The sequence below is a fragment of the Mixophyes fleayi genome, chromosome 10 (genome assembly GCF_038048845.1).
Source record: "Mixophyes fleayi isolate aMixFle1 chromosome 10, aMixFle1.hap1, whole genome shotgun sequence".
Taxonomy (NCBI): Eukaryota; Metazoa; Chordata; class Amphibia; order Anura; family Limnodynastidae; genus Mixophyes; species Mixophyes fleayi.
Window position 1 is genome coordinate 87,645,816 of NC_134411.1, and position 13,376 is coordinate 87,659,191.

Below are 13,376 nucleotides of genomic sequence, written 5' to 3' on the forward strand. Positions count from 1 at the left end.
AGCCTCTAGATGTGACTTTAGCTGGATAACCTGCACTAAACCTCTGACACAGAGAACATAAAACACATCTGGGAAACTATGTCCAGACTGTGATGTGTCAATACGTCTCAGCACTTGTGTCACTAGATGAGAAGGATACACTGCAGGCAGAAGCTCCGGATGTGAGACTGGATGAAGTCAAAGTGTTCGTCTCTGTAGTCGTGTTCTTTCTCCAGGACACTTACTGCATCACACTGACACACAACAAGACAGAGACAGATTAGGTCCATGGACAAACACCAATGTTTTACTATAAGAGCCTCTGCGACGTATGAATATAATGCGTCGTATGCATATAATGCGTCGTATGAATACAATGCGGCGTACGGATACAATGCGACGTACAAATATAATGCGACACATGGATATAATGTGACGCATGAATATAATGTGACGCATAAATATAATGCGACGCATGAATATAATGCGACGCATGAATATAATGCGGCGTATGAATATAATGCGACGTATGAATATAATGTGCCGCATGGATATAATGTGACGCATGGGTATAATGCGACGCATAAATATAATGCGACGCACGAATATAATGCGACGTATAAATATAATGCGACGTATAAATATAATGCGACGCATGGATATAATGTGACACATGAATATAATGCGACGCATAAATATAATGCGGCGCATAAATATAATGCGGCGTATAAATATAATGCGACGTATGAATATAATGCGACGTATGAATATAATGCGATGTATGGATATAATGCGACGTATGAATATAATGTGACGTATGAATATAATGCGACGCATGAATATAATGCGCCGTATGAATATAATGCGACGTATGAATATAATGCGACGTATGAATATAATGCGACAACAGAACCTGGAGCAGCAGCAGTATAATATTAACTATAGCAGAGGTCCTGTAAACAGGGAGGGATATAAGAGGTATTATAATTTGGGGACATCAATAAATAGTGGGGGTACTTTTAAAAGCATTTTTACAAAAGGTAAGTAAGACCTTCTACCTGATCGCAGTAATCATCACCTACCCTAGAACTAGAAGAAGTACATTAATTACTGCAAGTCCAGATCTAACATCACAGAACTGACCTTAGTACAAACAACTAGCACAGGAATGCCAAGATTGTGAGTCAGAATATTGTCCCCTAGTGGCAGAATGATATTGTCATCCTCGGGGCCGGACGCTGTGGGCCCTCTTCTCTGCGGGGATGCGGAGGACGGGTCTTCAGGTTCCATGTATTCCTGGAAGTCTTTAACAACTGCAAGGAAAAATAAATTGTGTCAGTGACTCAAAGTCATAGCTGCTGAACCATGTGTTATTATAGGGATTACAGCCCACCAACGCGCACCACCGTCACTGCAGTCCGCCATTATTATTGCATTTTTGTTGTAACAACACTTTGCTCTTCTAACAGTATTGCTGACATCTCGGTCACATGTAAGTAATACAAGTAAGGACACCGCAGGGGAATCCCATTCCTTGCAATGAGCTGCTGGACATCACATGGATTACTACAGTAACAGAACAACATTGATTTTCCTGCCCTCCTCTATGGGACGTGAAGATATATCAGTTACAAAGACACGGTGAGCCTACAGCACCACACCTGGGGCACTCCACCGCACATCAAAGGGAAACGGAATTCCAGCAGAGTGTGTCCAGCTAACGACCAGTGTGATCCACAAACCTTCACCACGGACAAGAGGAGTTCAAGAAATGCCAGTATGATTACATGGATGAAGACCATTCACACTGGGAATCACACAGGACAAGCAGGGTCCTCTCTACCCTCTGTCTCATGTCTGTATCTCCTTCCTCATCTGTCTCTGTGCTTGTTCTCATTCTATGTGCTGTTGTATTATTATGTATGACTTGTAACTGCAGAGTTTTATGGTGCATTACATATACACAATGAGGCTATCCATGTTAATATACGATACAGAAAATCTCAAAGCCTCCAATAGCACAAAAAAAACAATCTCCAATTTACTTATTTGCACAGTCATTAACCATTATCTGTTAATACAGCTTTATCTACTAGTGAAAACTTGTGCTGATATATATAGGTGGCTCAGTGGTTAGCACTTCTGCCTCACAGCGCTGGGGTCATGAGTTCAGTTCCCGACCATGGCCTTATCTGTGTGAAGTTTATATGTTCTCCCCGTGTTTGTGTGGGTTTCCTCTGGGTGCTCAGGTTTCCTCCCACACTCCAAAATCATACTAGTAGGTTAATTGGCTGTTATCATATTGACCCTAGTCTGTGTGTGCATGTTAGGGAATTTAGACTATGTCCCAATGGGAAAGGGACTGATGCGAGTTCTCTGTACATCGCTGCAGAATTAGTGGCGCTTTTGTTGACAGGGAGCTGCCATGACAATGGCTGGTGTCAGATGAGCACTTTGCACACTAGCTCTTTTTAAGCTGCATGCAGCGTTTTCCGAGCTTATTTGCTCCTATGTGACAGGGGAAATGTTCCTTCCTCACTTTCATGTGTCAGCACAGGAACATCTGAGTAATAGGAACGCAGACACTTTTCTAGCCGTGTAAGTGCTAGCATTTAAACACCCGTGTGACCCCAGCCTTATGCTGGTCATATATAATATCACAGCCTATATCATGTGACCACAGGTGGCTCGTATTGATTTGTGTATAGCCGTCTTATGGCCACACAGACTACTACACCTGCATGTGTAGTCAACCTGGACATTAATCTTGTTGTCTGACCAGTTATAAAGTGAGTGGTTCTGTGTTGTATCTACTGAGAACAAGGAAGATGATATAATGGTAAACATATGTCCCCCTTTGGTTTTTTGGGGGTTCTTTTTTTTTTTTTACAGAGTATGGATGTAAACAGGTAAAAGAGGTTACAAAACACAACAAACCGCTGCTGCTAACAGAACAGTTCATATATAGATCTGAATCAGTGATTAAGAATAGGTGACAAGTTCACACAGAAATATGGCAGCGTGCATTATGTAACTCCCGAGTAGCTGAGAAAACAGAGCAGCATACATACAAGGAAGGGCCAGGCAGAGAAACTAATCTAAATAATCTCAAGATAGAAATAACATAAGTCCCTGAATCTTTTCTCCCTCACTGGCTACATAAACACCATGCCCTGCTGCAGGGGTCTTATTGGTTAGGCTGGAGAGTCTTCATGTCCTTTACTGGCCGACCAAGTACATTTCACTTTAAAGAAGAATTACCATATGCAAAAATGTCTGCAGTAAACCCAACTAGCAAATTTGCATCAGTTCCAGAGCAGAAAACAACAGCCTACCCCAAGTCAGTTACCGTAATACCGTTTTATTGCCTCTCAGCAATGTCCCAACATCACCACCAAGCTGCCTGTGCTCACAGCCTATCGATGGTCTGACGCAGCAGCATGGCGTGCGATACCAGCGACATCCTCTCTCTCTGCCGGCTGCTTGTATATGAGGGAGAATGAATTACAGGAGAGGACTGTAGGAGAGAATGATTCTACATTAATTATAGGGGAAGGTATGGGAAATTACTTTCCAGGGAGGGACAATTAATTACAGTATACATGTTACAGTTAATGTCAGAAGTTGTCGTCTAATGTTGACATTATCCCCCCAGTAGTGCATGTAGTCACCTGATTCTCACAAGCCTGGAGTCTGGAGGTAAATTTCAGCGGATGCAGGTTGTCAGTATAGATAATTCTGACAAGGGAACCCATAGTGTAGTAGTTGGGGAGAAATGTATTACGTGACAACACATGGTGTACAACAGCCTACAGGTATTGTAATTCCTGGTGGCAACATCATCCCAAAACACAATCAGGAAATCCCTTTATTTATAAATCACATTCTAGAACAGACTGAAGCCGGGGTTGTAAATAAACTACGGACACCTGATCTTCCTGTGTTACAGGCTGGGAGACCAAAGAAACACAGGACTGCAGCTTGCGCTGCATGGGTTATTAACCCCTAGGAATAACAGACAAATACCCTGTATGTCTGCACAGACAGGTCCTGTAACTGCAATATTTACACAGTATCTTATACATCTTATTTCTTCTTCAAATATTTGGGATTGGGATTTATAGAACCAATCTGAAGGTGAAGAACACATTTTACGTTCCCGCATCAAGTGCATGCATTAATTCAGCTACTCAGAGACCCGACAGCTCGGGAAATAAACTCGGGAGCAAATAGATGGGAGACCTATGAAGAGCGAAAGACTAACATGCGAAAGGCAAACAGAAAAATAATACAGTGCCCAAAATAGGCTCCAAGTTCAACTGATAACAGACCCAGGAAGGAAACTACAGATTCCACCAGTGTCCAAGATAGTATTCAAGTCAGTTATCTTCAGAAACAGCTAAAACTACCAGATTTACTTCAACGCAGCTGCGTCATTGTATTGTTATATAGAGAGAACATTACATCAAATTAATTGTAACTTAATTCACATGAAAGACCTAAGGACAAAATTCACAAAAAGTATGAATTTCAAAAACAAAACAGGATTTCGATATTTGATATAATGCTTTAATAGAGCTGCGTGATGGGACTTTTTTCTTTCCCCAGTTTTGTTTTTTTGTAATCCGTTCACCGCAGATGATCAGACAATAACTCTATTGAAGAAGAAGATCAGATGGTTCCTTGTGATCAATATTCTCCCATAACCACAGGGAACAGAGCGCCCCAGAAAGATCTCAGTGTAGCGTAATCAGTGTGGATATTGCGCTCCCATAATAAATATTATTTTAAAAAGTATATATATATAATTTGTTCTATAAATATTTGTTTTTTAGATGATCTTCTGTTTATTTTACAGCAATAAATGCCCATAACAGAGTCGCTTGCAGCTGTTATAGTTTGCTAATCGCACACAAGTATAACATTTGTCATGATCCAGAGGACGGGAAGGACGGTTTCTAGTAAAGGCTTTAAACGGTGGACAATCCACTCCAGACATCCACACACATAGTGTTCTAGTAGACACATGTAGGTCTGTGACATGGTAGTGAAAGAGTCTCACTGACTTCTATGGGATTAAACAGAATCAGTGAGGACTGTTCCATCTACTACACATCATACTGACAGCCAGCACAAACACGCGTGTCCCTGCACACAGACACATCACGATCACGTAACACCCGCCACTCCCAGACACACATCGCCTGCGCACCCACAATGGCTGAGGTTTATAGTCTACAATCCAGTCTCTAAATGATGTTATCAAGCACTTCAAGAGTAAAACCATCCGTGTAAGCCCTGGACGTGTAAGCCCTGGACGGGAGCCATGTCATGTTACAAGAGGTGTCACGCCTTGGAGCAGAATACAAAACACGTTAACTCCTGCAATACTGGATCAGACCACAGGGACACGTCACGACGATGGTGGGGCTGAATCATCTGCTCATTATCTCCCTCGCACCCCCATTGTATGGTTTTTGTATTCTACTTTTTACTTTTAAGAAAACTCATGTATGTGTATTTCAGTGCTGTGCATTATGTATATTGCACTTTGCAACATGTTACACTGGTTAGCAGTTTAATATTTTTCATTCAATTTCATTAGCCACGCTGGTTACATAAACATTGCTCAATGTATGGTAACACACACACACACAAACGGAATAGACCCCACTATATGAAGATGCTATTTAGGCAGGTTTAGACATCCCTGAGCTTCCCGACTGCTTTGGAACTAGATGTCCTGGGACTTGTAGTTCCACAGCAACAGGAAAGCCAGCCTTTTCCTTCCTCTGGTTTAGGTCAGCAGAAGATCTAAGTTTGCACTGAAGAGGAAGCCGTCAGTCTTTCTATTATAAGGGCGTAATATTTACACCTGTAATGTAATCTCCCTTTGTAAATACCTAGTAACTAGAGAGACAGATCCCGCCAGGATAGAGAGAAACCCCGCTCGAATATATCAGGTCACTTCCCTACAGGTACAAAACACCTAAACTAATGACCTCATAAGTCACCTGATCCGTCCAATCAGCACCAGGACACAAGGCCTTATTTTTACACATTTATTTTCTATTAAACATAAAGGGGACAATATCATAAAAAAAAAAATAGATTGTATTCTTTTAAATATCTGCCCTGAAAGGATTAGTACACAAAATATTCAATGTGTCTTTTTAGCCTGGTTTTGTTGATTTGTAACCACAACCGTGAGTCTACAAGAGCCTTACACAGCAATAAAGTCTCACCGATATCTCTTACAGTGGCTCAGTGGTCAGTGGCCCTACACTCATTGGGCTTGTCAGACTAAAGCTGGCCTCGCCTACTGCGATTTAGGCAACAACTGGTCAAACCCAAAGCAAGAAGGATCCCTAATAATAATCAGATAGGAAGTCATCACCTCATCTTTGTAAATACGGTTGGAAGAAGACTCCTATCCGTCAGTGTTTGGGGTCATTTCCTGACTGTACTAAGAGGCCCTGGTGTAGCTGGAGGTCACCAATCTGGACACCATTTGTGTGTACAGGCGTCCGGGCCAGGGGTCATCATCATCACTATCTATTTATATAGCGCCACTAATTCCGCAGCGCTGCACAGAGAACTCACTAACATCAATCCCTCTCCTATTGGAGCTTACAGTCTAAATTCCCTAACATACACAGACACACACACAGACTAGGGTCAATTTGAAAGCAGCCACTTAACCTACTAGTATGTTTTTGGAGTGTGGGAGGAAACTGGAGCATCCGTAGGAAACCCACGCAAACACGGGGAGAACACACAAACTCCCCACAGATAAGGCCATGGTCGTGGATTGAACTCATGACCCCAGTGCTGTGAGGCAGAAGTGCTAACCACTTAGCCACCGTGCTGCCCTCGGGATAAATCATTAAGCTAAAGACACCACTATTGCATAATTAGCAGTAATATAGCTACCTATCATGGGTAGCCAACCTAAAGTAACAGGCCATAGAAACTGAGTGTTTGGAGCCTACTGAAATAACACCACCATGCTGAGACGTACAAGAGAAACATTGAGACTCCAATGGAAGACTTTATGTACACAAAATAAGCAACTATTACCTCCTTTACATACATGTAAAGCAATTAAAAAAGATACAATTTTGAGGACTGTGTCTTTTTAAATACAATCAATAGACTACAAAGTGGCAGTGCCCTGAAGGGCCTATTTATTGGGAATACTGGAAGAGAAATCCCGTTTGCTTCAGTCAAACAGCACAAAGTTGCAGGTCCTGGTACCGTCCTCTACACATCTCCAGCAGCTTGACATAAAGCCGCTGAGCGGTTAGTGCAATGTAGTGTATATAGCTATACGGATACCAGAGTGTATAGCAATATATATAACACAACCCCAGCAAGAAGGAATGAGAAGGTAAGCAGTCACAAAACTATCCAAACTATAACATTACTAAGAAATATATTGAGTTAAAAACCACAATAAAATATTAAATTTTATTTAAACCCCAAGTACGGTTGAATCAACAAAAGTGTCAGGCAGACAGTGCCAACGTTTCGGCAGCTGGTTATCTTCGTCTGGGCAGCAGAACAACACTGATTAAACCTGACTTTTGATTGAGGGGCGGTAATGTAAAATACAGAACAAAAACAAGAACGAAAACCACAGTCCTCCTTCTCCTCCTCCTCTGCAGTTCTCCGTTACTATCTCTCTTTCTTTCTGCAGCCCGTTACCCTGCAGTCCTCTCGTACTTCTGCTAGAGACTGCGAGGATATATACACACAGTATAGTGTTCTTTTCACAATCAGAAAGGCTCATTATAAATATGTACGAGATGTTCGCTACACAGCAAAAGTTCTGTCCATATCTTGTTTCTTAAGCAGGGTATTATTATTATTATTATTATATAACATTCTTGTTTAGTAAAGAATCTCTCCATTACTTTGTCCTCCCCACCAATATAATGTCTGCACACACCAGACACTTCCTATATCACTTACTCTTCTGTTCCAGGTCTCGGATCTCCTCGGGTGGGATCTTCAGCTTGTCTATATGCTCTCGTAAGACGCTGGCCCACTTCAGCAATGATTCCATTATAGTCCAGGGCCTGGACATGTCCCCCACAAACACAGCCAGTGTGTCCCGGATTGTTTCCAGAGACAGGGCAAACTTTAAAAGGCCTTTGTGGTACAAGTCTCCATCCAAAATCCACACATTACAGCGCGTATGATCTGAAAACAAAAGCACAATGATATCACCATTAGTTCCTTCACAAACTCTATGTCTATAGGCAAGGCTGAATGTTACCCACTAAGGGCGCCAGCCAGGCACAAACCTGCCGGGGATGGCGCCAGCCAGCCACAAACCTCCCGGGGATGGCGCCAGCCAGCCACAAACCTGCCGGGGATGGCGCCAGCCAGCCACAAACCTGCCGGGGATGGCCACAAACCTGCCAGGGACGATGCCAGCCAGCCACAAACCTGCTGGGGATGACAAACTCTGTGGCTCCTCAGATGCTGTTAAACTACATGTCCCATCATGCACAATCAGCAAGTGACATGGGAGGGCACTCTGGGACTTGTAGTTCAGGAACAGCTAGGGAGCCGCAAATTCCACACCAGATGAGATTCATATTTCAAGATATTAGTTTTCTTTTCTTGGGTAAACGCAGTGAATCTACTCTACCTATAACTTAATTTATAGTAACCAGTTTGATTAACTAGACGGTATATAAGTTTAAAGGAAACATATCTATATGTTTAAGCGTGTTTCTTTAAGTATACCCACCCCCTGCCTCCACACATGGAAGGAGCAATTTTGCGAGCTGAAAAGGAAGCCCATTATCTCAATGAGTAACAATAATAATCAATGAGGCACAAATGCCTCATGCCTCAGCAATGTGACTGGTCCCTACTGAATTCTCATGAACGTGGGTTCAGTACACAGAATTTGTGGAGAAGACTGGTACATTAAAGGGAGGGGTCAGCACTTCCCTTTATAAGTACGTGGTGATGTCATGACTCACAATGGTAGCAGAGAGATTAGCGGAATATTACAACACAGTCCTGTAAACCACTACACAAGCTGCCTGATGTGCTCTTCTCTCAGCATCCTACAGATGGAAAGCACACAGAATAACATGTAGCTCATGTGCCTGGCGCACAAGCGTGAGCTGGATCCTACTATAAAAGCTCATTGTTTTTGGACAATATCGACCATAATTTGTCACGCAGCTGCTGCTTGGCACCAACGGGTGTCGTAAATAGCTGGCAATTTGCTGCGGAGAGGCGGAGAGCCACAGAAATAGTCTGGCTCACTAAACTAGGACCTGATGCTGCTAGATTATGTAAATGTCTCGTCAAAAGAAAAAGAAATACTAATTTATGGATAGACAGCTACGACAGTGCGATAAACATACACTAGGCTGGCTAAGTAACGGCTTCAGTGACAGAAGCTATTGAAATGTATGCAAACAGGATGACTGCTGATATATATGCAGAAAGCACTGTCACCTCCCTGCCGTCTTTCACCGCCTCTGAACCAGCGTCTATAGCTCAGACACACGAGACATAAAAGCTTTGGCTTATTCACGGCGTGGCTGATAATAAGTTTGTTTGAACTACTCCAGATGTTTGAGTCACACCTACAAAGACAATGTGTCATCATTTTTATTTTTTTTAAATAACCAGCAAGTGTAAGGGAATCCAGGAATACATAGGGAAATTACCCCCTCACCCCATCCCGTCAGCTCCTCCTCTGCATCATTATCTATTTATTTATATAGCGCCACTAATTCCTCAGCGCTGTACAGAGAACTCCCTCACATCTGTCCCTGCCCCATTGGAGCTTACAGTCTAAATTCCCTAACATACACACAGACCGAGAGAGACTAAGGGCAATTTAATAGCAGCCAATTAACCTACCAGTATGTTTTTTTGGAGTGTGGGAGACCAGAGCACCCGGAGGAAACCCACGCAAACACGGGGAGAACATACAAACTCCACACAGATAAGGCCATGGTCGGGAATCAAACTCATGACCTCAGTGCTATGAGGCAGAAATGCTAACCACTGAGCCACCACGCTCCTGAAATCCCCCCTTAACGTCAGATGACAATTTACTATGCTGCACCAAGAACAAATCAGATTGAACACATTTACAGCAATGGAAAAGGAACCCCAAACTTGTTGTCCTTTTATATTATTCTATTTTAATAATATTGTCTGACATAATACTAAATATTTCCTTATACATTTGTACTATACTAGTTGCTTTTATAAATCAAGTTGTATTTTATGTAAGTGGTCCATTACAAGGGGCAGGTCACCTCTGTTACAACCTGCTAGCCCATTATATAATATATATTTAGGAATGGTGACATAGGACAGCTGCAGACAGTTTCATATATTATTGTTCCGTATTTATAAAGTACCATGTTACATCGTGCTATATAAAAAAATGTGCCTAGACATTACAAGTCTGAAGTGACAGAGATGAACAGGGAAAGAAATTAATAAAATAAACAGAAGACTGGGGCAGACTAGTTGGAAAAAAATGGGAGCTATATTGGACAATTCATGTGCTTCACGTCCTGTGTCAGCACAGTTTCTGACAGCAAAGAGGACAAATTAAAGTTGAAGCAAAAGAGCAAACTGCATACTAACTAATGCTGGCTCTTCAAACAAATATTACTAAGAAGATCTTGGAGCTGGGTGGGATGAATCACACAGGGAACTATTACTTCCCCTTTATATAAACCTCAGTGGGGGTTTCTGTAAGGAGGAGCCCAGAAATAACAAACTACCCCTACATGTGCTTTCTGGCACTGTACAAATGGATAGAGAACTGAAGAGATCTTAATCTGCGGATACAACTGAACCACTAAACATTAATTGAACACTTGTGGAAAGCCCCATCTGTGATAAGGTTATAAAATGTTCTGAATGAGACCTGCATTACTCACACAAGGAAATCATGCTGCTCTGTAGTTTCCAATGACCCATCTGGTCTATAAGAGGGACGAGCATATTAACCTGGTCAGCTCAGGTTCATTGGACGTTGGGGCTATTGTCACTATGAGGTCTCAGCGTTACCCCAGGAGGGCCTCAAAAAATCCATACACAACAAGGGGGTGTGGAATAAAAAACCAACTGCTTAGAGCTCATTTAAAGTTGGGGAGTTGAGTTGTATTGGTAATCTGATTGCTCACCATCTCTGTCCTCATCGTGAATGGTCAGATATAAATATTCCAGGCCTCGGCCTTTCTTGTTGTGCTCGGCTCCTTGTAGTTTTGCCATAAGAGTCGTCTTTCCTGAGCCGTCCTCCCCTGCACAGACAGAAGAGCAGTAAATACACCAAATATCACAGTATTATGTATTTGGGGGCTATTACGAAAATGCAGCCTGAAGACATGGTCTTAAAAACAGGATTTGTCAGCCCACCATGGAGGCATCCAATGTTCCACCTCCAATGAAGAACATCCATTTACTAGAAACTTTAAAGTCTATACCAGATTATGCAGTAAATGCATTAAATAAATTAAAGAGCAAAATAAACCATTAGAAAAAATATCATCAGTGATCTTCATGATCACACAAATGTATGATAGCAAGGAAGTTAATAAAATGCACAGGACGAATAATTAACACCATAACACTAGAGATATTGCATATTTTTACAGCTACTGATTACTCACCGAATACCAGGATGTTTTTCCCAGATGGTAACTTGGTTTTTGCCCTGACAGAAACATCGCTGAGAATCGATGACCTAGACAAAGGACAAGGACGGGTTATTTCGCTGTAAATCCAGATAATAAAACGGAGCAGGATTGATATATGCAATGGACTGGACATTTGGGGATTTAATCATGTTTTACTATAACAAGCTTTTTCTCCCAAACCTAAACCATTAGTCTCTGCAGGTGAGGACTCTGGAAAATCAGATGAAATAAAACACATTGGATGGCACTTTTTTAGTTTTGAATCTTAAGATTACTACTACATGTCATTTAATGATCAGCATTCCGTACAAATACGCTGCTCAGAGTAATTTCACTGCTGTATAGTAAAAACACAACCTTGTATATTTCTTATTTTTTACGGAAATATTCAAAGGAAGACAATAAAATCTAAGTACCCACCAATTTCTATGTGAAGGATACAGACAGCATCACCAATCTATTGCAACACAACTAGCATAAAAGGACAATACCAACATGGCTGAGTATATAACCACTTCAATCAATTGCAGTATTATCTTATTGGTGCATTCACTGAATTATGATCGTAGGTGCAATCAATTCCCTTCATCACATACCTCAATTGATGTAGTTTGCTTATGGTTATGTATTGGGAGAATAGTAGTTATACAGATATTCTACTACAGTCAGATTTAATTACAATCAATTTTCTAAACATGTTATTCCAACTGTACAGATACCAAATATAATCAGGTGCAAGGTTAGAAGTAATTAATTAAAACTGAATTTGTGAATGATAAGTAAACACTCACATACAAGTCATGTTTACAGGGTAAACTACAAAACTAAGTTTGAACAAAAACATTGACACGGGCATTAACCCTGTGCTGCCCGACCAATCTGAGCAGAGTTCCTGTTGAACAGAGGAGCACACCTGCAACGGAGGACCCAGAGAAGGTAACAGCGATCCATAGGAGGAGAACAAGAGCCAATCACATCAATATTTAAGGAATTGCAGGATGACTGCAGGACGGAGCGTTTGAGAAGAAAGTACTATATGAGTGATATACCCCAAGAGCGACACTTCACATCACATTCAAGACTAATGAGCTCTCACTCAGCCCTGAAGGACCTCTGAAAATGTACAAAATGACATGGAGATTCAGAAGACGATTGAAAAGTTGCTGTTGTTGGGAATTTCTGTGCAGCAGGTGGCTAACAGTTATGGGGGGGGGGGGGGGGGGAGGTTCTGTGTTTGGTTTGTAATGTAGGGAGGGGGATTTCACTTCAATAAATGTTTTGCAATGTTGGGGAGGGGTATTTCTCTATAAAGCATGTTTTGCAAGGTGATTGGTGGATGTCTCTGAAATATGTGGCTGCTACTGATTATTTATCCCCATACAATATATGTCTGCTGATTATAATGGCCTTATGCTGTTCCATACATATATGCACGCTTTGAAAGGATATTAACAAACAAATAGGCAAATGAATAGAATTGTTCAAAATCATAAAATAGTGGATTGCGTACACCCCAAGATTATATTAAGACATTTTGTGTTGCATATAAAGCCTGCAGTTTACATTAAACTATAAGAAGTAGAAAGTACAATTTTTCATTGTGCCATTCACGTCCTGCAATACTATTTGATAGCTGCTGTACTGCACAAAACACACACAAAGTGCATTAAATTATGGAGCAATTAAAACATAAAAGTAACA

The 13,376-nt window shown here is 41.5% G+C and overlaps 1 protein-coding gene across 1 annotated transcript in view; it reads right to left on the minus strand.

The window, feature by feature from the left end:
- DYNC1LI2 (dynein cytoplasmic 1 light intermediate chain 2) overlaps positions 1-13,376 on the minus strand; it is a 28,712-nt gene that overhangs the window by 13,307 nt on the left and 2,029 nt on the right. Inside the window, exons 2-6 of the mRNA XM_075189010.1 lie at positions 11,649-11,722; positions 11,163-11,279; positions 7,954-8,184; positions 1,123-1,292; positions 140-233 (exon numbers count right to left, since the gene is read on the minus strand). Of these exons, the coding sequence (XP_075045111.1) occupies positions 140-233; positions 1,123-1,292; positions 7,954-8,184; positions 11,163-11,279; positions 11,649-11,722 (686 nt within the window). The remainder of the gene's footprint in view (positions 1-139; positions 234-1,122; positions 1,293-7,953; positions 8,185-11,162; positions 11,280-11,648; positions 11,723-13,376) is intronic.